Source organism: Sciurus vulgaris (assembly GCF_902686455.1).
Source record: "Sciurus vulgaris genome assembly, chromosome: 18".
NCBI classification, from domain to species: Eukaryota; Metazoa; Chordata; class Mammalia; order Rodentia; family Sciuridae; genus Sciurus; species Sciurus vulgaris.
Window position 1 is genome coordinate 6,037,591 of NC_136479.1, and position 26,313 is coordinate 6,063,903.

General features: G+C 46.2%; 1 protein-coding gene across 48 annotated transcripts in view; it reads left to right on the forward strand.

The window, feature by feature from the left end:
* RBFOX1 (RNA binding fox-1 homolog 1) overlaps nucleotides 1-18,554 on the forward strand; it is a 1,434,211-nt gene extending 1,415,657 nt beyond the window's left edge. For 23 of the 48 annotated variants that reach the window (XM_079121708.1, XM_079121725.1, XM_079121726.1 and 20 more), the window contains 3 exons: nucleotides 881-933; nucleotides 15,163-15,238; nucleotides 15,607-15,838. In XM_079121708.1, the coding sequence (XP_078977834.1) occupies nucleotides 881-933; nucleotides 15,163-15,238; nucleotides 15,607-15,754 (277 nt within the window). In that variant the 3' untranslated portion in view covers nucleotides 15,755-15,838. Of the gene's footprint in view, nucleotides 1-880; nucleotides 934-15,162; nucleotides 15,239-15,606; nucleotides 15,839-16,741 lie in introns of those variants that run through there. The other 25 variants (XM_079121739.1, XM_079121729.1, XM_079121703.1 and 22 more) reach the window with 7 other exon arrangements.
* The last annotated feature ends 7,759 nt before the right edge of the window (nucleotides 18,555-26,313 follow it).

The window sequence follows — 26,313 nt, forward strand, 5'->3', positions numbered from 1 at the left end:
AAGGTAAGAAATGGGAACCCAGATACTTTCTGCTGATGCTTTTGAGGCATTTAAGGCCCTAGTTGATCTCACTGGACCATTATAATCTTCCTGACACATATGTTCTTATTTCTAGGGAAATAAACACTACCTCTGAATTAGAACATGGTTTACACTGTATAATTGTCACAGTTGGAAGCATCTTAAGAGAGTTTTATCATCTTTCTGGATTTGATAAATCAAAGTAAAATAGCATTTTCCATTTTTAATTTCTTTCAAATATTGCATCATTAGAAATAATTTGAGGAGACAGGGTTTATTTCAATTGACGAGTTCTTTCACGTTCTTTATCTAACAAGCCTAGTTTGGTGAGGAAATTATTACCCATGACCTGGCACCACATAACATTCTCTTCTGGAATGACAGCATTTCTTTTTCTTTCCTTTTTTAAAAAACTGTTTTTGATAATGTGCTAGTCTGCTATAATAATGAAGTCTGGAATTTGGTGATAATGCTAGCTAGCTCTAGTGTACTCCTTTCCTAATAGGTAGCCTATATATGTATATTTTTCACTATAATCTCCTTTTAGCATAAAAATCCACACAAGCACAGTTTGAGATGCTCTGGCCTTAGAACACATCCTGGCATGACGTTTGGTAACACACAGTATTAATACTCTGACGCAACAGCTTGTACACGCCCCACAGTCTGACAGCTCCATGATTCTGTGTAAGATGTCCCGCATGCCTATTCCACGGTCTTTCTAAGCTCTCGAGTCCGAGGTACGTCACATTTCCATGCAGCTCCCTTCCCTGCCCTCCTCTGTCCACATCGAACCAACTGGCAGAGAGCACATTTCCCCCTGAGCGAGCAGTATTGTGAATTTTATCTTCTCTTCCAGAAATCAGTTCGTCTTCGTTGCAGCAGATGAAATTTCTTGTAACACCTCTGCAGGTAAAAAACATTGCTACTTCTTGATGCATCCATCCAAGTCTCAATATCCTTTCCCCCCACCTTCTTCACATGCTGCAGTTGGTCACTCTAGAAAGTTTAGTTAAAAAAAGAAAGAAAGAAAGAAAGAAAGAAAGAAAGAAAGAAAGAAAGAAAGAAAGAAAAAAAGATCATATAACTTTGGAGTAGAACTGAAGCCTGTCGGCTCTGCCATATAAAAAGACATTAGGTATTTTGCTACCTTTGATGCTTTTATTTCTGATTTTAAGAATACATGGCCCAGAAAAATAAGATGATGTTGAATGAACTCACATTAAAATCTCACGGTATAATCAGTATTCTTATGGTGAAATACTGATCACGGGAGATTAGAGACCCAGACCTGTGACTTCTGTGGTTTTTTTTTTTTTGGTTTTTTGTTTTTTTTTTTTTGACACATTATATCTGGGTTCATAGAGACTGAAATGTGAATTATTTGGGATCTTTGTAGAATATTATAGACCCTAAAAACTGCATCTATAAAGCCAGAGGCATCAGGAAGCATAATTATCTTTGTCTTATAAGAAGGAGATCTTCGCTCTGTTAGTTGAAGATTCTCCATTTCCTTTCCTTCAAAATATACCTCAAGTAGCAGGACTTAGAGAGACAGAGTTTTTTGGTTTTGAACCCAGCACATTGGCCAATGGAAACTGCGCAGTTGCATGATAAGTCCATCGAAATGACGCCTGTCTTTTTGCTTTGATGTGGTTCAGAACAATTCAGTTTGTACTTGCATTAGCATGGAATTACTTGATTAAATGCCAAGATAGGTGAGTGTCTTAACTAATATCAGATTTTTTTTTCTTTTTCTTTTTTTCCCTCCTTTTTTCCTTTTGGTTTTTAAGGCCTAAATTATAACCAAAATAATTACTAGGAAGTCTTGCCAGTGCGTTGCTCTTGGTCAACGAGGAAGGACATAACAGTCATCCATTGCTGGCTTGAGCGTGCCAGGACCTTCACAAGCAGACATTAAGCCCGAGCTTACAAATAGACCCTCATCTGTTACGAGCCACCGTTGTCCATGAAGCAGTCAAAAGGCTTGCTTGCTAATGCTCCTCTCCCTATTTGGAGTCTTTGGTGAGAATGAGAGAAAGGAAGGACAGATTCAGGGAAATGCCCCTGGCCCTCTTTGTCCCAAAAGGCAGGACTAACCCCAAACTCTGCATCATTCCACTGTAATAATTGGTCTCAGTGTTTTTAATGCTTTGAAGTCTGACCCTGTGAGTTCCAGAGGTATGCATGCTGATTTTTTAAAGCAACTGCTTACTCCATTTGTATGCAATCCCTTTGACAATGACCGTGCTGCTTCTCCACTTCCAACCCCAGCCCTAAAGATCTCTGCTTCTCCCTGTGAGAGGTGGTGACTTCTTAGCACTCCACGAACACCTCACAGAAGCAGGTCACTTGTAAATGGCATTGCTGGGTGGGGCTGAGGAGTGTTCCTGGGTTTCCAGGGGTTCAGAGCCTTAAGAGAGGGGCACAGGCAACTCAAGAGAACACGCAGGCCAGGCCGGAGGTTGGAGTGGGCAGTATTGGTTTAAATTGTTAATGCCGTCTGTGGACTTGCTGGATTCTAGAGCTTCTGTCTTCCCTGTGACACTCTGTGCGGGTTCCAGGGTGTGTTGGGCTATATTGTGACATCACAGAGCAAACATTGAAATGTTACAACAAAATTTAGAAACTCCTTTCATCCCTGACTTAACACACCCTGCCATGCCAACAAGCAATCCACATACTGTGTTCCAAAACAGCGACGGCAGTGAACATCTGTATGAGGACGGCAGGTGTTTCCACCCACCTTATTTAATTCCAAATGGCTGCTCAGTGAATTCTTAATGAATTGCTATTGATCACATTTCAAATTGAGAGCGATATCCCTGGTCCTTCGATGGTCATATTAATACTATGTCGTGGGCTTCAGAAGGTTTCATTTGAACTTTGAATTTTGAATTGAGCATGAAGATGGAGACACCCATATAAATCACATGTCAGCTTATCTCACCACAGTCTGTAGTGGGAAAGAGGCATCAGCACTGCAGGGAAGTGAGGGTCTCCGAGGGCTTCCTCCTCTATGTGCTGGAACCCAGCACCCCCACGCACCCCAGGGCACGCCCGCCAGGATCTCGCCTCCTTGCGCAAACACCCCCAGTAAGGGCAGGCCATTGCATCCTGATATCTGCAAACACCAGGGTTTGGCTAAAGACAAAGTCTCTCTTCTTTAGTGGAGAAAGAAATCAACAAGATGCCTAAGATCTGTCTGTGGGCATGCTGGATTTTATACCTGAGATCCTTATAAAGACGTGCTCATGTCACAACACGGCCGTCGGTGGAAGAGCTGGCTGGACAGTCCTGCCGTGACTTAGGGTGGCGATGGGGAGATGAGAATCATTATGCAGGGGCAATGGCAGCCTGTAAGTTCCCCAAGGCAAAGTGACAGTTTTTACTGGAGACTTTTGCAGAGTATGCCAAAATGTCAATTTTGCTTCTGTTAGCCACGTAGAATAAACGTTCTTCCTTAGCATTCGTGGACTGTGAGACTGAGTTTACAGGGACATTGATTTTCTAAGTCAGTGGTTCCAACGATGGTATTGCTTGCTTTGCTTTATTTTGTGGTGAAGTGTACCATGGGGCACTGTCCCTTTAAGAGCTCCTACTGCACCCACCTTTAACACTTGGGTAGACAGTCTCCTCCTCTGTAGGATCAAGAGTCTCCATGACTTAGATTCTGCAGGAGGTGGCAGAAGGGGGAAATGACTTTTCCCTTGTCTTAGACTCAAAGTCCCCCACCTCTGTAGTTTACTAGAACTTTCCCAGGATGGCTGGTGACTGAGGCAATAGTGGATGGGTCCTGCATGAGAATGGAGATTGGAAAGAAAGTTATGTATTTTGATGAGTGACTGGAAATTCCCTTGAGTCCATTATTATCTATGGAGCCATTGTCGTGTGCCAGGAAATGTGCTAAGCCCCGAGGTCACAGCCTTACATGTGTCAGAAGAAGACTTCAGTGAAAGAACCTCCATTCTAGTAGAGAGCACATCCCAGCATGCATATGACTAAGCATATGGTTCACTCATATGCAAAGTTACACAATGGATAATGAATCAAACAGCAGAGAAGAGCTAGAACATAGAATGTAATGCAGCATCGGATTCAGTGATCAGAGGCCTCTCTGAGGAGCAACACTGGAGCAGGGACCTGAATGAACACATCAGCCAGATCAATAGTTGCCAAATTGAAAGGGATACAAGTTGAACTGGCAGCAAGTGCAGAGAGCCCGGGGGTGAGCCATGCTTGAGATTTCCATGCAGTGAGGCCGTAACTTGTGAGTATGAGTATTTTAGAGATGATATCACAGTTATGCAGGATTCAGAGCGGGTGGGTCTTAGAGGCCTGGAACATGTTTGGAGTTTTACTTTTCATATGATGGGTGACATTGGAGGACCACCTTGCATCTGACTTATTTAATTGGTCAGTTGGATGCTTCATGGAGACCAGACTGCAATATGGCAAGAGCAGAAGGGAGGCACTTCCAACTGCCCAGAGAGTAGCCACGACAGCCTGGGATGACACCATGGCTGTGTAATTTCAGAGTCGTTTCCTGAGAGCTGGATTCTGATGGGAGAACCAGGAGAGTATGCTGGACAATCAGTGATCACAGCCTGGGTTAGGTGCCCCTCCTTCCCTCTTCTCTGAGGCTGCATCAGTTACTTGCTGGGGTGCCTATGCTTTAGGCACAGTGGAGAGCAAGTCCCTGGTCCCTGCAGTCACTGTCCCTGCGCAGGCATGACTGAATCCTTCAGGGTGTGGTAACAATGCGCTGTTATTTGCTGAGCAGATTGTGTGCTGGCAGGAGTGACACATTCCACACATGCGTCCATGTGCACGTGTGTGCATGAGTGGATGGATGTGCCTGTGTATAAGCTGAAGTCTCACGACAGTCCGAGGAGCTGGATGGTACCATCGTCCCTATTGTGAAGATGGAGAAAGAAGAGCAAAGGCTCAGAGACCCAGAGGTCTGGGAACCTGCCACAGCCACACTAGAGGCCTTTAGCAGCCAAAGCTCATTTCCCAGGGTCACCCTGTCCCTACTGCCCTTTGACCTTGACCTTGGATCATTGCCTTTCTGCTTCCAGATAGGATTCCCCTTTCTCCAGCTGTGCTCTTTCCTCTAGAAAAGTAGCATTTTTTAATTGGAGGGCATCTTTGCTAACATTTTGAGGAAGTCCAAGGGCACCTAAGGGCATTTGCTTAACTGGACTTGTCCTCATCAGGACGCAGGTGTATGCTCCCATGTGGGGGTTGAGTAGGCCCAGTGTGTTCTAGGTCAACATAGCAAACCCGTTTCTAGTTGTTGCTAAGAATCCTTGGCTAAGCATCAACTCACAGAGTGACCTATGCCCTGGAAACTACCCGACAGTTTGAACTAGTCTGTTTTGCCAGAGTCCCAGGTGGAAAGTTCCCAGGTAGAAGGTTCCCAGCTGCCCCCTGCCAGAGGGATGGTTTTGTGTGTGTGTGTGTGTGTGTGTGTGTGTGTGGTGTGGAGCACAGGTAGAGGCTGGGGCTCTCTCCAGCAACAAGGGCAAAACCCATCATGGTGGCACAAGAAGCCAAGCTGAGGACACGGCCCCAGTTCCCTGTTAATACAAGACAAAGCCCCATGGTGTAGGGATGGGCAGCTGTGAACACATCCACAAAAGTGCTGAAACTGTCCCCTGTGGGGAGGTCACTCAGCGTGCCCTGTGGGGCAGGCTTTACTCAATAGTAAAAGCAGTGTTTGTCAAGTTCAGAAACCTAGGGGGGTGTGACCCCCTTCTATCCTTCCATTTCCCCTCAACCCCCACACATGCATGCAATTGCAACCAGACTTCAGATAACATTGAGAAGAAATTTCCAAATTTCCCATTCCTCTAATCAACCCTTCAGCAGTCCCATCTGACTTGGGTGATTTGCTTATTCAGCAAAGTTATCACTCAGCAAACTGATTTGTGGTTAATTGGTCTGTTTCCAAAATAGTGTGGTGTCTATGCTAGGGGGAATACTGGGTGCCACGGAAGCATACAAGCAAAGGAACTCAGTAAACGTGATTATTGCATTTATTATGAGCTTACTGTGTACAGCACTGTTCTGAGATTGTTGTATGCAAGAATGTCCTATATGAATAAAACATCTTTATCAGTTCACTTGTGAAAATTAAAGCTATCTAGACATCTCTGAATCAGCCTGAATAGAAGAATACTATATCAGTACAAAAATAATAAAAACATAGAATAGTAGGTGTCAAATTTGGGAGGAGTGCCTGAAAATTACGTGCAAAACTTTTTGCAAAAGGACAGCCCATCCCATACCCCCAGATTCCAGAATCTGGAGAGGGTGCCTAAAATTCTGTATTCTGACAATTTTCCCAGATAATGCCATAGAGGAGTGCACAGATCATGCCTCAGGAAACACTAGCTGCTCATTTGAATCTTTTTATTCAGTGGTACAGAGAGCAGGTGAGAGAGTTTTCCAAACTGTTCTGATGAGTCCTTGAAATGGGCTGGGCCACCTTGACGTGGGTCACAAGCGTAAAACACATTGGATTTCAAAAACGTAGCATTCAAAAGCTAGGTAAAATATTTCATTGATATTTGTATGTGAATTACACTTTGAAATGATGATAGTTGGACTATATCAAGATGAATAAAAATATAAAAATGAATTTCACCTGTTTCTTTTTACTCTTCTAAATATGGATGCTGTTAAAATGGCACATGGGGCTCACATCAGTGGCTTTCATTCTATTTCTTTGGACAGTCACTTCCAGAATCATGTTTTCATTCATTGACAGTGTGTCCTTTGTTTTAATTTTGCCTCCAAGTAAGAGAGAGAGAGAGAGAGAGAGAGAGAGTGTGTGTGTGTGTGTGTGTGCATGAATGCTCGTTCACGCTATAGAAGTGGATATTCCTTGGGGATCCTGCCCAGACCTACTTCTTCCTCATCTTGCTTGTTACCTCGCAGCATCTTTGATCTGCTTGCATGGGGCCGGGGAGGGGTGCAGCCTCAGGACTCTGTGGGACATTCGCACTCCAGGGGCTCTATTGCAGTGTCCTGGGATCACGCATGCAAGAGAGCTGCAAACACCCAGTCGATCCATCACGAACACTTTCAGTTACTAAGTAGCCAGTGATCAGTAATCGGCATCTCACCCTCAGGTCAGCCTCACACAGTCAGGATGTGCCCTGGTCTTCTGCGTTCATGGATGGACAGACTGGTTTCTGAGGTTGTTCAGCCAGGAAGCAGCAGAGGCAGATCTGACTCTGAATTCTGACCCTGAGGAATCCCTAACTCTGCTGCTCAACCCCGCTTCTCTGCGGGGGCAATAAAGAGCTCACAAAAGGCGCAAACCCCTTGGTGGTCCCTCCCCCCGCCCGTGGCTTACGCTGCCACCAGGGTGCCCTGGTGATTTCAGAGCGTGATGGGGCATTCCTACTGATTTTGGTAGAGCAACAGTCGACATGCAGAAAGTCTAACAGGATTTCCAAGAGGTGCATGGCCTCGAGCTTGCCTCCAGGAGGAACCTGTGGCTCCTTTACCGGAGGAGGCATGGTGGAGTGCGTGGGTTCTGTGGCCAGGAGCAGGATGGATTGGTGTCTTTGTTCCCAGTAGTGACTGCTGCCACTCTGCACTGATGAACCCAAGCCAAGGTTCTTACCCCATATCTGCTCTCTTGGGATTCATACTTGGAAGAGGCTTTGAGAGGCAAAGACAGAGCAGTGCTATCCGATTGCCATGAGGACCTGGTCTCATTCTTTATGGTTCTATAGGTGCAGGATTTACATGTGCTTTTATGTACCTATGGTTCGGGTGTGCGGCAGGTGCCCGTGTGCAAAACCAAGTCCTCTGACTTCCACGTAGATGCTAACCAGCTCAGAAGGCGTGTTACCTCCTACCTCTGGGTGGAAAGATCATGACTGAAAACTGTGCTGAGTGATTCCTGAAGGTGGTGCCTTCCAAGCCTGGCTAAGGAAGTGAGCAATAGGATTCAGAAAGAGCCGAGTAGAGGTGAATGGAGAATTTCTTTCATCTCCACCTGTGTGTTTTTCAGAGACTTGGCTGCATTTGGAGCTATTTGTGTAGGTGTTTTAGGTTATGGGACCTGTGCAGTTCCTCTGACTTCTGTATCTTGAGAAGCTTTTAGAATTGTAGACAAGGAGGGCTTGGTTTAAGTCACTAGAACTGGAGGAGGCTGCAGCAGGCACAGAGGAATACCTCCTTGTGGGTGCGTTCCCTGGGCTGAGTGACCAACTGAGACGCAAGGCCCAGGCTCCAGCTGGCCCGCCATGGGAAGGTGAACAACCCCCATCCCGCTGACCATTGCTCCCCAACATCTCTCCCTGTGCACCCAAGCCATTCTCATGGTAGTACTTTGGCAAGGGTCTTTTTCCTATTGTAGTAAACCAGGATGTGTGTCTGGAGGTCCTGGGAAAATTCTCCCAAATCTTCCTTTGGGGACATAGCAGGGTGACAGGCAGCAGCTTCTCAGCCTGGTGGATGAGTATCTACCCTTGTCCACAGAACGTCTGCCCATAGTCTTGGCCATTAGTCCCTCCAGTATCTTCTCAAACTGGTCACACTATATTCTCCCAGACCTTAAAGCCTTAAAGCAGTGGAGTCTGGGATTTGGTAGATAATTATTGGCATGAAGATAAGGAAATGACCATTCATGTCAGCAATATACCAAGAGGCCCCTGAGCCAGGAATTTGAAAGACGGTCCATGGAATTCTGTCACTTCTTCAACTTTTTTGTTTTCATCTCAGATTCAGAGAAACCCCACAAGCCAAGGGACCCTATGAGATTCTGCAGTCATGAAATTGCCAGGGGATTTGTCAGAAGCCCTGGGCCTTTTCAGGAGGCCTGGGGTTTCTGTGCTTGTGGTTGCATGTGATGGTTGGGTTGGAAAGCAGCAGCTCTTGGCTGGAAGGGACTGTGGTGGCTGAGTCAGGGAAGGAAGCCGAGCAGTCGCTGAGGACAGTTGGAGCGCACAAGCCTGGTCCTGTTGGTCCTCCCCCTGGCTCTGCTCCCTGTAATCTCCAGTCACTGGGAATTGCCAAGAGCATCTGACCCAACGCAAAGAAGACCTGGCCTGGGCCACGTGTTCCTGACACGTTGCCTCTGGATGGGGGAGAGCCACGAGCTCAGCCGGGAATTGTACCGGCAGCGCGGCAAGCCAGAGGGTTCCTTCAGCAGCCATTTGGTCTTCATTGGGAAAGGTCCCCAAATCCTCCAAAATGAGGGTCATAAGATGATTATCCAAGTGGGATGGGGTCACTTCTTTTGGGAAACAAATAGCTTCCAATGTTTCCCTTCTCCCTGGTGTCACAGAGAGCCCCAACCAGGCTGGATACTGGGACCAGTCAAGGGCCCTTGTTAAGGTTCAGACCTCAGTGGACCCTCTACGGAGAGATCAAAGAGAATATCTCTAGCTAGATGTTGGCTCTCTGAACAGCAGGTGTGCGAGCCACGGGCTCCTGTGTGGTAAGTGTGGGAGGTGGATCCACCCTCCTGCGTGCTTACGGACCCTAATCTAGATGGAAAAAGTAGGGCAAGCCACGCATGATGGCACAGACCTGCGACCCCAGCAACTCGGGAGGCAGAGGCAGGAAGATGGCGAATTTGAGGACAGCCTGGGCAGCAGGGGATGTAGCTCAGTGCAAGAGCATCCCTTGATTCAATCCCCAATACAGGTAAAGAAAAAAAGGAGGGGTGGGGGCATGGAGACCCCTGGTGGCATTGCAGAGACGGGGGAGCACTTTCTGAACCTCCTCTGTGGGGCACCCCATTTTGAATGCACACCCTGTGGCCCTTCCTATCGGGGGATGGGGAGTCAGAAGCCTGCATGCCCTCTTGATGCAAGCGGGATGTCAATACCACCTTGTGACCTTCATCTGAGGGGTGAGCATGTTTGATCCATCTTTCTCCCCCAGCAGTTTTGGGGACAGGAGTCATGGGGAGGTAATACTAAGGGAATAGCAAAAGGCCCTTTAATGAAAGATGGGGTGAAACTGACACACTGTTCTTAGAAGAAAACCATGCGACTATTCAACACCGGTGTGGTTAGCAGCACCGGCCTGCTTCTCATTGGCACCCTGCTTGTCTCAACTCGATGTTGAAAGTGTTAATAATGAGCCATATTTACACTTCTCAGCAGAGCTGACAAAGCACTTCAACAAACAAGGGTTCATATTTCCCACTCAAGAGGCAGCAGACTCATTCATTTTACTCTGGCATAACCTCAAGTTCAAGTACAGCAATTTGAACTACATCTGTAACTCATAAATTAGATAGACCTCAACTCCAGCTTGATTGCCAGAGCGGCATGCAGGCAGATTAGAGCCTTTCAGTTGCATGGAAGACCAAGTGTCTGGGCAGGAGAGGCTGGTTTGGGGACTTCCCTGCAAGGAGCCTTGCAGCATGGTCACCTGTGTCTGTGGAGGGCTTTGAGATGCATCTGGTTTATATTCCTGCCCTTTCTCTGAATTTGGCTGGGCTCAGGCAGAGCAGGGCCATTTTACAAGTGAGGCGGATGAGGCTGGGAGGCAGGTCTGCCTGAGCCAGGGCAGGAGGACACTGCCGGCAGCGGGCAGCATGGACATTCTTGCCCACCCACAGCTCTCCTGAGGGCCTCAGCTTGCCTTCTGGTTTTAACTTGGTGAGCTTGGAGGAGATGGGTTCTCACCAGCTGCAAGAACTTGGGGGCCAGCTGTGAAGACCTAACCAGCAAAGCAGTCATCTTTGATTTCCTTGTTTGGTTGTTCCTTAAACGGTTTTGGTGAACTTCACAGCACCTTGGCCAGTGAACTCTCAGGGGTGTTGTGAAGTTGCCCGCTCTGTGTTTCTAGAGAAACCTTTCTTCTGCATATCTTGAAGGGTTTTAAATATCTGAGAGCAACTGACTTAGAATCTTCAGAAAGCCTATTGGAAAGAACCTTCCTACTAAGAGAAGCTCCTGACAGATCCCACAAATAGAAGCTTCTGACATATTCTACATGGATCCTGATAGAATCTGCTGGTAGATCCCACTGGTAGGCTCTCCCGAGATGCCCTGGATGCAACTGTGGCCGTGGCTCGAGCGTCTCCCCAGGCCCCCTTCCCTCCCCTCCACTTGCCCTCATGCTCCGCCATCGGCATGGCCTCTGCCCTCCTGTACTGAAGAGTGGACAAGAGAAACAGAAACCCAGTCCCAGAGGGCTGTCCTTCCAGGAGGGAGGGAGGCAAACAACCAGAGCGATGAATGAAGTTAGGAGGGCTCTGTTGCATGTCGCCAGGGAGTGGGAATAAGGTTGAAAGGTGTCCTTAAGAAAGAGCCCTCAGAGAACGCGGCATTGCTGTGGGAGGAGACATTGGATCTGGGGCATAGTGGTTGAAAAGAAGCAGCGGAGGAGGAAGAGGAGCAGGTGTCATGGCCCAAGAGACAGGCTGGCTCTCGGCCTGTGCAAGGACTGTTAATGGGACCGGTGTGCCTGGGAGCTGTGGGCACAGAGGGATGGAGACAGGGGGAATGAGGGACGGGGCAGTCATCCAGCTTCGGATGCTCTCCTAGGGTCCATTGAACACCACAGAACTGATAGTAGTAGATTTCTATTTAATTAGAAATGGGTGGATGGGTCAAAGGATGGATGGGCAGGTCCAGAGATTTGATAGATTTAGCAAATGTAAACAGCTGTTGGTTTGAAGGCACGGACTGGACTAAGGTTCTTGAGTTGGATTGGATGGCCTACTTGTGGCTTATATTAGGGCATTTATAGTACATGGACACTTCTAAACTTCATCTGAAGTCACTGACACATGGGCTGAGGGAAAGTCTCAGGTCTGGTGGCACAGCTGCCGCTTTGTGTGGAGATGACCCCATCGCCATCCAGGTCCCCTAACATGGCGCCAGGAGACATTTCTCCCCCATTCCCAGCGGGATCCTGGAAATTGCTGCTCTCCCTCTGGGCTGTGCTTAGCCAACTCTGAGGACATGGGGCTGCTGACGGGCCTGGCATATCTGCTGCAGAAAGCAGAGCCCAACTGCACACCTTCCCTAATGACCTTGTGTCTAAATTGTAGTGTCACATAAGGGCGTGTTTAGAAATTAGCATTTGAAAAGAAGCCTCCTTGCTTTCAGCTTGAGCTGACAGGGTCCCTTTTCCTCTGTGGAAATGAAATTTATTAATCATAATAAAACCATCGGATTCTGAAGGTGGAGGTCACCCTGAGGAGAAAAGGAGCCTACTCGTTTGTGAGGAACAGTTCAGCGCTGCTGCATTTTCTTCAGCCTTGGAAGAGAATACTGCCAAATTGTTACCTTGGGTTTTCTGCAAAGGTTGAAATGATGGCCAGTGTTGGGGTCCAATAAGGATCTGCCATTAACGTACCCAGAAGGAAAAGACAGGGACTGTGTTCTCATTAAATACTGCCAGTGTGGCGTCTCCTACAAAAGTGGAAATTTTTGCCACGGTAAAACCATTTCCTAAATTAAAAAAGATGAAATGTCTTGAATTTGCATCTTGACATTTTTTTTTTTTTTTTGAAGGCACAACCTGCCATGATATCCCTCAATAAATCCCCAAAGGTTTTCAGTTTGCCTTTGTAGTTGGCGTTCTGTTCATGTCCCCAACTTTGCCAGATGAAAAATGCATCAAAAATAATCCCATTAACAGGATTTTCTGTAGACCGATGACAGGCTGTTTTCTCATGATGAGAAGGTGAATGCCACTTCCTTTCACCTCTCTTCTGTCTCCTGGTTTAGTGGGTGGAGGCCCAGGCCTCTTGGGTGGCCACATGGATATGTGAGTTCTTGGAAAGACTTCATCCTCTTTTCACCCAGCCTCTGCCCTGGCTTTCATCTATCTTTCCTCATAGAGAGGAGAACTTTGATGAAAGGCTCTTTTTGATGAATGGAAGGGAGTCCCCAGGCATAAAACGCAAGAAGGGGTTGACCATTCGTTAGTTTCATTGAGAGATTCACTTTAGAAAGGAAGCATCCATTCACCACATCATTGCTGTTGAAGATGAGACGGACCCTGAGTTGATACTAAAAGCGGCACCCAGATCATTTGAGTTCCAAATCCTTGGGGACAGATGGGAGGCTGGGGAGTTGGAACAGGCCCAGTGTGAACCTGGTAGACCCATTTTTCCTATCTGGATCCACTTCTGCGGTTGGGAAGTTCCTCCGCCCAGCTTCTCCCTCCTTCCCCTGCCTTGTGGTCTGAGCAGCCCAGTCAGATCATCCAGTACCTCTCACGCAGGAGTCAGGAAGCAAGGCAGGACCAAAACCTGGGCCCTTCCGCCCCAAGCCCTCAGCTGTCCCCGGGGCCTTGGGTGGCCTCCTGGTTCTAACCAACTAGTTAGAAAGAAGGTTAGGAGGAAAGTAGGGGAAAGCCAGAGGAGAGGGATGAAGGAGGCATCCATGGGACATTCTGGGATTGGAGGCGAGCTTAAGGTTGGTGATACAGACAACCCTTTCCTCCCTGCCTTCATTTAAAAATAAAAAGTGGAATGCTGAAAACCCACTGAGACCCTACTGGGTGCCTGGCTCACCAGTGCCCAGCTGCTGGGAGAGATGGCTGCTAATGCAGTGGACCCCTCCCTCCTCCAGCAGATTGCTCTCTGCCAAAGGAAGCGTCTCAGGAAAGCCCTCGCTACTGCTTCCCTAGCAAGCCAACCTGCCTGCCACACCCAACTCTAGCGTGCCACCCACAAGAGCAGATGGGAGCCGTTCTCCTGTTCCGGCCACGTCCTCTTTCTCTTCTATTCCTGCTTTGACTTGCTGCCTGCCTCCTGCCCTGCTCTGGAGAGCACCCTCTGTAAATCACTTGCACACTCTCCAGCTTCTGGGCACCTTGCCTAAGCACACATCTCAGCTTTGATCAGCACTGCAATGGCTCCATTCAAAGCATCTCCAAGCAGATAAGTGGCAGGTCAGACAAGTAAGGGCGAGCAATGTTGGAGAACAAGCATCAAGATGCCCTGAGACTCAGGGTCGGCTGATTCTGTCTGGCTGTGTGACCTAGAGCAGGTGAAGGAAACTCTCTGACCTAGTTTCTGATTGACGGTAGGGTTTCATTCCAGGCTCTTAGCAGGCACCCAACTCCTCTGCTTCCATCCCCTCTGGGTTTTTATTCTAAAGCCTATTCTAGAAGTTACAGCTGGAGAGGAAAAAAGATGAGAGAGGTAGAAAAACTTAAAGATGAGGGAATGTTATTAAGATGCTTTGAGATGCCTTTCTCCCCAGAACCTGGCCAGTGAGAACTGACATAGTTCTGGGGTGAAAAGATCAAAGTCAAGTCGGTGTCAATTCCTGAGTGAGGTGGGAGTAGGGGATGCTTCTGTCCCATTCTAAGACATCGGACACTAACTCTGCAGATAGTGTCACTTCACCCTTTCTGATCCACCCTGTCTTGTTTGATCATTAACAACAAAGTCAGGGGCATTGGGCTTCTTAAGACTGCTCTTTCAAGTTGTTTCTTCTTGCCTGTTTCAGTCTCTGGGGCAGCTATGGTGGCCATGTAGAACTGGTACATGGTGGGAGGACATGTGTATATATATGTGTGCATATACGTACACTCATCCATGCACCACATAACAGTGTTTCTGTCTGTGACAGACCACATATATGTCAACAGTCATATAAGATCACACCACCCAAGCTGGGCACAGTGGCACACACCCAAAATCCTGGCTACTTGGGAAGGTGAGGCAGGAGGATCACAAGTTTGAGACCGTGTCTCAAAATAGAATGAATAATAGGTGAGATAGCTGAGTGTAGCTCAGTGGTAGAGCACTTGCCTAGCATGCATGAGGTCCTGGGTTCAATCCCTGCTACAGGGAAATCAGTAGAAAGACTATATCACACGGTGACCTCATACTCATGTTAGTTTGTATAAGTAGTAGACTTAATGATATTCCAGCAACAAGACCACCTAACAATGCATTTCTCAGAATGTGTCCCATCATTAAGCAGTGCACGGCTGTATATTGAACTATGTTAAATGGACCAAAGGATGCATTGTGCACAGATAGTTTTCTCCACTATCTGGCAGGTAGACTGTTTCTTGCCTTAAGATGAGTAAGACCCCTGCACACTGTCTTGGTATTTCCTGTTTTGTGGTTGGCATTATTGCTTTGTAATTTGCATATGACCAATCAGGCTTCACCTGTTTTCCTTTCAGTTACGGACGAGTTTATGCTGCCGACCCCTACCACCACACACTTGCTCCAGCCCCCACCTACGGCGTTGGTGCCATGGTGAGTACCAGCTCCTCCTTGTCCTCACTTCTTCCTGCCTCCCTTCCCTCCCCCAGCTGGGACCTTAGTCTGAGTTGACGGTTGACGTCCTCTCACTTTCCCTTAATTGAATTTGTCTCTTGTGCTAACAGCAGCTAAAATGCCACATTAATCCTCCCAGTAAACTTGATAAATGTCTTAATTTCTTGGCAATGTAGTGCATGTAAGTTATTATATTTCTAATTTTGCGAGTCTCACCTAGCGGAGCACTTACCTTAATGGAATAATTAGTCATTTTGATAATTAAATCCATCACTAACAGAATGCAGTGTCAATGCAGAACTTTTTTTTTTCTTTTTTTTTCCCTCCCTTGCTGCTCATTCACATAGCCCCAAGGTTCCAGCCCCAGCACAGACTTCAGAGGAGCTAAGCTGCACACTTCCAGGCCTCTGCTGTCAGGCAGCTGAGAATCTGACTGCCTCTCCTCCCCTTTTACAATTCATGTTTAAAGTCATAGTCGCCCAGGAAAGAAAATAGAGAGAGGGGCACACTTTGTGTGTGTGCCTAGTACATAAGAAATTAGAAGGAATCAGCTGGGTTTGGGGGTTGTCTTTTGTTTTGGGGGGGGGTCTGGGTTTTTGTTTGGGGAAGGGGAAGGGGGAGGGCAAAAGTGGGAGGTGAGGGTGGGTGAATTTGCCTGTACTTGTTCAAACTTCTATGCACTAAAACTCTTGAGTACAGTTGAGACGTGCCCATCATGTGAGAGCGTATGCAATCATTACAAAGCTTTGGCATGCAGTTTTCTGCTTGGATCAAGAATACCAGTCCTTATCCTAAAATTAAATCCCCATAGGCATTCATTGGAATCGCCAGTACTTTTAGAAAAATGGTTAAGTGCCACCTCATAGCCATTGAAAGCCATGGCCAAACAATTCCCTGGGGCTGGGGCATAGATACCCAACCAGGATTTGGATACATACTGTTTTGCCCAAGCGTAACTACATAAAGCAATGCACCTGTACACTGCCCTCTCCAGACCAGGTTCCATGCCGATTGCTGTAAGAACCAGGTTTAGGTTTTCTTCCCGGCCCTGCATTCAACAGCTCCGCTTCCACACCTGATCCCCCTGAGGAACGTGTTGGAAAGGAGAGTTGAATCCCTACATTCAGTAACCCTCTAGCTTGAGCTTTCCCCGAGGGAACATAGTGATCGTTGATGGATAAGCCAAGGAACGCCACGGGACAGTGCAGATCCTTCAGTTGTCCAGTTCATATCAGAGTCCTGGCAGCTGACGGGACTGACCGACCAGAATCTGGTGTGACAGGGATTTTCTTTCTAAGGACCTTTTGGGGAAGGTCAGACCTGGCCCTGTCTTTAGCTCTCCAAGAATGGCCTGGGATGGGTAGGGGTGCCTCCATTTGGGTTGGTTTTGAGAGTCTAGTTTTTCACATGAGTCTTTTTGATGATCCACATGTTGCAAAAGGAAAATGTAAAAAATACACCCCTCAAATTGCTTTGTTTCAGAATGCTTTTGCACCCTTGACTGATGCCAAGACTAGGAGCCATGCTGATGATGTGGGTCTCGTTCTTTCTTCATTGCAGGCTAGTATATACCGAGGGGGATACAACCGTTTTGCTCCATACTAAATGACAAAACCATAGAATCCTTCCAATGTGGGGAGAAAGGAAGCTTTCCGAGGCCTGAGTATTGCAATACATGCAGTAGTGAATCATTTTAGCAACTCTAAAAAAAATAAAAATAAATAAAAAGAGGAAAAAAATTACATTTTTTATCTTATACCTCAGATATTTTGTTCTGTGTATTTTAATATTGTGGGTCTTTAATTTCTGAAGGTTCCGTAGTTTGGTTGCTGGCTGTAGGAGTTTTTGTGGTTGATCTAGAGAGACGCTAGATATGAATAAAAACTGGTTTAGGGCCATATCCAGAGTGCTATATTATGTAAATGAATTATATATGCCGAATATGAAGCTACTGGGGTTAAGCTGTTTGGGAAGAGTATAAGTGGCTACAGTAGTACTTCTTTTCTGCATCTGCATTATTTTATTTTGTGAAAGGGAAGGTTGGGAGGGGCTTGGGGTGTGGAACTTGGGGTTTGGCTGAAAGGAAAATATAGGGTAAGAGATGACTCTAAATGACCCACGGCACCAACCGTCATACATCAGTGGTTCTAAGTTACCCATTGCCAGTTCAAGCCAAAGGTCATGTGGTTCAGGGGCTGCTTCTAGTGGCACTTGGGCGACAGAGTCGAACGAAGCTGGGCAAACCCACTCTTTAAACCATTCCACCCAGCCGCTAGTTATTTAGGCAAAAGTTACTAGTTAGGCCATCAACAAGCATTCTTTTTATATTTCTTCCGGTATAATGAATTATTGATATCATTGCTGACTTTTATATTATGGGAGGGAAAATAACATTAATAAAATGGTGATAAAAAGCACTGTTTCTATTTTTTTCTTTTTTTCCAAAAAAAAGAAAGTAATAAAAACTTAAATTCTTTGTACCAGTTAAAAAAAAATGTATAAAATTTACATCTGTGCAGTGGAGTTGTTGAGTTCTAGAAGCAGTCTATGAAGTTTTAGTTTTAGCTTAGTAGAACAACTGTTAGAGACAGACGTATAATTTTTATGGAATTACACGATAATCATATTCGGATTTATAGACGCATTTTACAAGTATTGCAATCATCGAGTAGAGATAATCATGGTATTTTCATCAGCTTGGTACTTTTTGAAACATGACTGCGTTTTGTGAGCAATCTGCAATTTTTCAGTCCGTGGGAACCTGCCCTTCCACCTCTCCCCCACACCCCAGGAATATCTTAAACCAGTATCTTTAGTTCTGTCTCCAAGGCCCAGGACATTTGTCAGAAGGAAGCAAAAAAAACTAGATCCACCCTCTTCATCCCCCAAAGAGCAAAGTCCCCCACCCTTTCTGGGATACAGGGCCAGAGGGACACAGCCGGAAAAATTGCAGTTTGTCTACTTCTTCTGTTCGAACTCTCCCATGTTGTCCTGTTTACAAGTTAACCTAAGTTGGGGTATCTGTCACGGGTCTTCCTGTTTTTGTATCTGAATTAAACGACAAGCAGCAGCAAGCTGTCCCTGAGTAGTTTTGCTGCCATCCTTAAACCCTCACATGTGCGGTGCCGGCCCCCTGGCTGACACTTTAGTGTTATCAACTCTCCGCTGTGAACCTGCCAATCTGCTGTAACAACTCTGCTTTAAGACAAAACCAAACAAAACTTTAAAAAAAAAAAAAAAGTGTTTGTGATCCAGAGCTTCTCCTTGTCCTCTTATGTGCATGCTGTAAGATCAGTTGGATATTAAACCATCAATAAAGTTTCACAAGATTTGAAAACAAAGTTTCTGTAGCTTCGATATCTGAGACAGACCAGAGCAATCTGGAACGGGGGGTGGACTTCTGAACAGCCAGAAGCATAGAGATCGTCCTTCCGCCAGACTTCTTTGGGTGGGGAAGGGTAGGGGGCGGGGATGTTTCGTAGCATCTCTGAGAAGGTGCCTGGTTGAGGTTATTCAAAGAAACCACTTGTTACAATGCTATAGCATCCTACCCCAGAGGGGAGAGAGACAGTAGGAACAGAGGACTGGGGAGCATAAATAGATTTCTCCCGATGGCCTCAGATGTCAAAATCCAGAGTTTGCATTGTGTTTGGAATCACAGACATAGAATTCTTACTGTGTTGATTCCCATCGATGAGTTGTACTTTCCCCCATGATCGTATGTAGTTTTAATGAAATCATTTAGGTCAAGTGGGTAACAACTGATGTCGCAGAATCTTTTGTCTTAGGCTCTCTGCCAAGATGCCAATAAGTCATTTTACAATGTATGTCAGAGATGTAAACAAACATTTTGGATTTTTTTTTTAATCAGTATTTATTTGGAATGTTTTCATTTATCTAACTATTGCTATTATGAATTATGGAAAAAAAGATTAATATCATGTGTGGCATATAGTGACTTCTTAACACACATCACGCAATCTGCAAACCCAGAAAATGTGTATATCTGTCTTTAGAGATTAGTGTTTATATCACTTACAGTGGTTTGTGAATAAAGAAAACTGGTTTGTAATATCAAAAAAATAAAAGCTTAGTCTGAAATGGTTCGTGTGTGTTTGTGTGTGCCTTCTGAGTTCTTTTGCTTCTCTGGGTCGGAGGACAGATCCTTCAACCCCGGGATTGTACCTGTGCCACCAGGGAGCGTGGGGCAGGTGCTGCCCAAGGCATAGTAGGCTGCCTTGGTCATGGCCAGCCAGATGCCCCTGCAGGTGCTGGGCTTGTCTGGCTCACTCATCTGTCCAGGGGAGCCAGTGGAATTCACCACAGATGTTGAGGACAGGAAGTGTAAGTCCACTACACTTCCTGAGCTGTTCCTCAGCGAGGAAATGGCAGTCTGCTTTAAAACAACACCACGCTGTACGTTTCAGTTCAGTTTCTCAGCATAGCTTTTTGGGCCTTTTTGGAAGATGAAGGAGATGAAAACTCAATGAACTTTAGAGTTTACTTGTATGGAGTGCTTGCTCTGATCCGAGAGACTCACTGTTTATTTCATCTAATTATTTGTAACTCCCATCAGGGTTTAGCTCTCTGACCCATTTAGCTACTTCAACTTTTCTTAAATCCTACCTCATTTAATTATCGTAATAGTTCCATCAAGTTGGAAACACATGGAAAAGTTAACAACAACAACAAAAAAAAGGCAGTGGGGTCTGAGTTTACATCCAGATTCCGTCACTTGCTGGGTGATGTCCAGGGCAAAGTTACACCAGGACTCTGGGTCTCAGTCTCCTCTTCCCTGGCTCAGGGTTCTAAGTAGCACGTGCTCTCGGTATTGTTATGTGTATAAGTAAAACCATCTCTGTCAAGTGCTTGCAGCCGTCCTTCAGAACCGGAGAGCTGTTTGTATGCACAGGCTTAGGAACTGAGGCAGGAAGAAGTTAACGCATCTAAGATCAGGAAGCCAGTGGGGAGGCTGGGATCTCCTCAGTTCAAAGGGGAATTTCTCACCTGACCAGCAGGAGCTGGTGAGGTTTCACCAGAACGCCCCTGGTGAACTTCTGTTCTCCCATTCTCTTTGCACACTGAGGCTGTCCTAATCGTGTGGATTATACCATTTCAACCATGGGTCTTTGTACATCTGTTACCCACAGGATGACATTCACTGCGCTGTGTCAGTTGATCCTTAAGGGTGCTGTCTATTATCCTTATTTTATCAGTGAAGTCCACGAGCACCCAAGAGGTCACATGGTGTGCCCGGAGTACTCACCATTCCCTGTTGAGGTGGGCTTTGCATCAAGGTCTGTTTAATCCTGACGTCTGTGCCTCTTCTAGAAATTGTCCGCCATTGATGACAGTGGCAGTGGTTGTGTTGAACTGAGTGCTCTTCTTATGTAAGGATGTATTAATTAAAACAAGGAAGCCATGAACTTGTACAAAGTTCAAGGCAGACTACAAAAAGGGAGATAAGGGTATCTTAAGATACTACTTTGTAATTGAGTCCAATCCCCATTAAATGGAGATCTAGCATAGAAATTTCATATGAATTATGAAGAAAATTTAAAATGATTTAAAAAATGTGACCAGTGGATGCCAGTGCTTGTCTTCCTGCCCCATCCTCCACCTGGAGTCTGATCAGAGGTGAGAAACTAAAGCCAAAGGAAGTCCATGTGTGGTGGACATGCTCTGAGGAGAAACAGAAGCTGTTGATACCCAGAGTGTGTTTCTTAAAATGTAATTTTAAACCTTCTCCACATAAAAAAAAAAAAGTAATTCAGCTGGGTTGGTGAACGGGGTCCCAATTTCCCACTCAGCCCCCCAGCCACTTCCTCTTCCTGATGTCATCGGAAGCCTGCGTCTGCCTCCCAGGAGCCGCCATCTTTGAAGTCAGCATAGTCCTGGTGAGCCTTTCAGGATCCCAGGCATGCACGCACCCAGAGCCGCTCAGGCAGAAGCCCTGTGCTGCTGTGCTGCTCTCAGATACGGTGAGCTGGTGGGAAAAGTAAATTCCGGGCCCTCTGCTTCCTGCACTCGGTTGATGAGAACCACCATTGTATGGGATGCATCTTCCAGGGAGCCGTGCGACGGGATCTGCTGCTTGCACATTCACAGAGTGGGAGGAGTTGGTGACCGTGTGCCTGCATGTATGTGAGAGTGGGAACTGCCTGTGCCCATACACACCAGCTAGATACTGAAACGTTTCTCAGACTCTCCTGAGAAACTGATTATCTTTCCACTAGTAGAGTCAAGAACCAGGACTCGAAAGAACGTTCTCACAGGAGGAGAGGTGAAATAAGAAGTCTTTTTTTTTTTTTTGGAAAATTTATACAGGTGGGTTTTGAGGGCAGTTTTTTTTTTTTTATAATGTGCATGTGCAAATGTACATATATATATATATATACACACACACACATATGTGTATGTGTGTGTATATATGTGGGGGGGGTACATTTCTATGTAAATTCTCAGGGAGCAATCTTTTTATGAAGGCTATAAATTATAAGTAAGCAGTTGCTCAGGATTCAACCTGAGGCTCGATATTGGACCATGGGCAGTTCCTATCCACCCAAATCAAAGTGCTTCAACTCATGCGTAAGACTGTGGCTTCTCATGGCTGCCAGGCACAGTCCTGAGGATGTAGATTGGGCATTAGACAATAAGAATTGCCCGTTGGCACTTTGCAAAGGTCTCTTCTGAGGATCCCAGATCCTCATATGCTGTGGACTAATTGCACTCCTGGAAAATGGGGGGCCACCAAGTGTTCCCTGCAGGCTGGATAATAAAAGCTGATTCGATCATGGCTATCCAGCCCGGAGAAGGGAATTTACCAATGATCTGGAAGGGATGTTATTTTCTGGGAAGCCAGATGGTATTATGATGCAAACATCGATCGGTCTTTTAAAACTAATAGTGGCATTTCCCAAAGGGAAAAAGTGTTGTTGCTTGCATGAAGAACAAAATGAATAACAACAGCTGACATGGTTCAAGGACGTTGGTAGGCACTCTACACGGCACACGTGCCTTATCTGTTCTGTGCACATAAGTCCATGTTCTGTGTCCATGATCCTCCATATGTCGACATTTAGCACATCTCTTAACCTCATCTGTAAGATGGGACAACATTAGGACCTGACTTAGGGTCCTAGAAACACATGTCCCTGGGTTCTTGTGATCTGGAGATGCATGAAAACATGCTACCCACTTAGCCTGACAAGTAGCATTTTTCCTTTTTCATTATAAATCATTTCTATATCTACCTGAAGAGTACATTGCCACATACATTTTATGGATTCAAGAAATATACGTATATTCCTTCTATATGATATGTGATATGTTTACATGTAGAGATCTGCACAATTGAATACATTTAAAAATAAACAGGCCTACCTAGATACAAAATGCTCTTTAATATCAGCTTATTTTGATGCATTCATAGAACCATAATATATATATTATTGGACCATAAGTACATATGCTAATTCTTACAGTGCACTTAGGAGTCATGTGATCAGCAAATGAGACTTGTTACTATTCTTACTATTTTTATGACAATCTTACTTGTCCCTCACAACCTGGCCAGGTAAGAGTGTTATTGCCCCAGTTCACCCATAGGAACAAGAGGAAGCCCAAGCCAGACTGAGGTCATGTCCTGGGGGCACAACTACCCAGCAGCAGAGCTGAGTCACAGCCTTGCCTGTGACCCTGAGGACTCGTGCCAACTGAGCCATGCCTCACCCACACCCTGCTGCCACCCGGGTAAGCCATTTGCTTCGCTGCAAAGCTCCCCAGGCTCTCTCCCTTACTTGCACTCTGCACTCAGAGGTTCAGCTGCAACCGCTTCCCGGCAAACTCTGGTTTAGATGGTAGGATGCCCGGAGGGCGGGCCACATGGCCGCCTCTGAGGGAGCACCCCAACCCTCCAGGATTCCTCCTCCAGAACCCAGCATATGCCTGTGACTTTGACATCCTAGCTCAGACTGAAATGGACAGATGGCTTGTTGCCTGAATGAAGCAAAAAGTCAACAAGAAGAGAATTCCGTAGAATCCCAAAAGGAAGAAGAAGAAGAAAAAGAAAAAAAAAAAAAAAATACCAGGACTGTGGGTAAAAAATAGAAGAGCAGAGACCCAGAAAGTGGGTTCAGGGTGGTAACAGGGGTGCTCTGGGCAGGGGATATGGAGGACCAGCATGCCAATGGGTAGCTCATCAGCATGCAGACTCCAGCAAGCCTTAAAAAGAACATTAGCTCCCCCACCCACACACCCCCAGTAAAAACCTGCCTTAATGCAGACAGCAATAACTGCAGGCCAGAACACCAAAGCTCCGAGCTCACATCTGCGAAGTCTAACTTTCTGCGGCACCGGGAAGTTGACTGAACTGGAAAGCAGGTCAGAGGCAGAGCACGCCGCTGCACTTTTATCTCCCCCAAACACTCCTGGACTGATGAGCAGCATTGAAATTCATCCCTGTAAGGAGGCTTCAGCCCAGAACCCCGCTCGCTCCGCAGGACGGGCTGTCAGCCTAGCAAGCTGCTGCTTTTCCTAAACTACGTGACTAGATGATGTATCGTTCTTTCTATTTCTCTTTGTGCAAAGCCCCGTTCTTCTCCTCTCACCCCAAAGGCGCTGGGTGTGTGTATGTGTGTGTGAGAGAGAGAGAAAGAGAAGGAGAGAGAGAGCGTGCGAGGCTCCTGTTTTATGAATAAAGGGAGTAAAAAAGCTGGGGAAAAACCCCATAAAACTCTCAACTTGAGTTAAACCATTCAAATACTGAAATTCAAAGTAGATGATGTCTGGCATGGTGGAATAAAAATATAAAGTCCTCCTTTTTCAAAATTAGATTATCATTACTTTAAAACAAAATGACTCATTTAAGTACATTTAAGCTGATACAAAGGCTACAGATAACTTGTTCCCAATAAGCCATCAATGACTCAGAGAGGCAGCAGCAAGAATGGAGAAATGGATAGTGACCTTTGGTGAGCAGAGGGATTTTTTTTCTTTTCTATACTTTTCTCTTTTAATTACGACTTGAACTTGAGTTTGGACACTTTCTTTGCTATCCTTCTCTGCCTCAAAGCACTGTGTAATCTAAGGCAATTTAATTAGCTTCTCTGGACTTTCAAATTGGCAAAATGCTTCATCAGGTTTCATCGGGAATTCAGGGACACGGTGTAACACAGACGGTTTGTGTTCTAGAAAAGTCACTCACCCTTCAGTCAGGGGACAAAAATCAAACCCCATGTTAAAATGTTGAGACACTGGAGTTTAGAACTCCAGGAGGAAGTTCTAAGCAGGTTGAGTTTGGAAACGCAGGGCGGCTGCTCACCATTAAAACTGTTCTTGAAGATCCTCGTGTGTGCCCGTGGGAGCCACCCGGGAAGGACCTGGGCGTCTGTGCTTCAGGTTGGTGTATCTTCAGATGACTGTGAGCAGAACACACTCTCTGCCCGTGTGTAAATATCAGCTCCAGCACCTGGTCCTCGGCAAAACTGCTAACCTCACTGGACCCCACTTCCTCCTCAGAAAAATGGGGGAAAATAATTCCCTGCAAAGCTGATTTTCAGAAAGAGATGAGAAACCCACAGGAAGTTCTCCTAGCCTGGAAGACCTGCTGTAAATGTCCACCCCCTTCTCTCCTGGCCCTTTCATTTGCCTGAGGGTGCTTTTCACCCAGAAGTCTCTGTTCTTTTCTAGAGTTTGAAGCAAAACCTTCACTGCCAACAACAAAAAACTGATTACAGTCACCAAACCCACCCTTTGCCCCACAGAGAGACTCGAGGGTCAGGAGATTAAGATGAACCAAAGGGAAGGACCCATAGGCACACATGACAAGCTCGATGAGTCCCAAGGCTGGCCATGTTTCGGGTCACTCCCACCAGCTGGCTCTCCCTCCCTACAGAACACGGTTCTGTCCCAGGCCACACCCGTGGATCTGCACTCAGATTGTGGAGTGCGGGGAAGTTTGCAGAGGTGATCTTTACCCTCGGGGTCGGGGGTCACATCTCAACACCTCATCCCTCAGACTTCCCGATGATCACAGCAGTTTGTATTTGTTCATTTTTGATTTTTTGTGGCTATTTTTTGTTTTTGGTACCCTAGTCCCAAACTCCAAAGCTCATGAGGGCAGCAAATATTCTCCATCTGTCCTGCATCATTTATAAGGATGCTGCAACTGGGTCCAAGGGGTAGCTAGGAAGGAACTTACCTCCAGTGTCTTTAGAAACTAAATCTGTCCCTAAGACCATTGGTATGTCCTGGTCTTGACAGGATAGGGGCTAACCTCAATGTGTGAAATGGGACCCTTAGGGTCATCAGTGCATCCTGGGAGAAGCTGGAAGTTTGGGAACACGGAACCCCATTCTTTCCTGCTAAGGATCAGCTGAGCTGGGAAGCAACCGCCTCTGTAGGCCAGGTCGGGAATGCCCCAATGCCCACCAACAGCCGACCAGCCATGGACTCCGCTGGGTGGCCTCTTCTTTCTCCTTTTGGCAGTGCTGGGGAAGGAACCTAGGGCCTTCTACTTGCCAGGCAAGCACTCCAGCCCCGATCTGCACCCAGTTCTCCACTAGGTAGGTAAAGTTGCCAGATCTTTGGTCTGGGGAAGGGTTTACAGAACAGAGGCTTTGTAATGGCATGAGCTGAGACACAAAAGGACCAAAGAAATTCATTGTACTGATGCATGGTCCTTGACAGCCATCGGAATAGAAAGTTCAAAGGAAAGAAAAAGAGAAGAAGAGGAGAAAGGAGGAAAGACAAGCTAGAAGAAGGAGAAAGAGGGAAGGAGGGAGGGAGAGAAAAAAGAGATGGAAGCAGACTGAAAATTTCTCTTCTGCCGATCATCTAATAATCAGATTTAGACATGTGACCAGTTTGTGACTGATTCCCCCTCTACTGAACTTGTAACATTTTAGTTTTTTTTATTTATTTATTTATATGTGGTGCTGAGGATGGAGCCCAGTGCCCCTCACGTGCTAGGCAAGCCACCCCCCAACCCCCGTCTCCTCCGGTCTTCTTGTTTCCAGCCTGGTCTTCTCTGGCATAGGTTCCGTCGTGGTTTA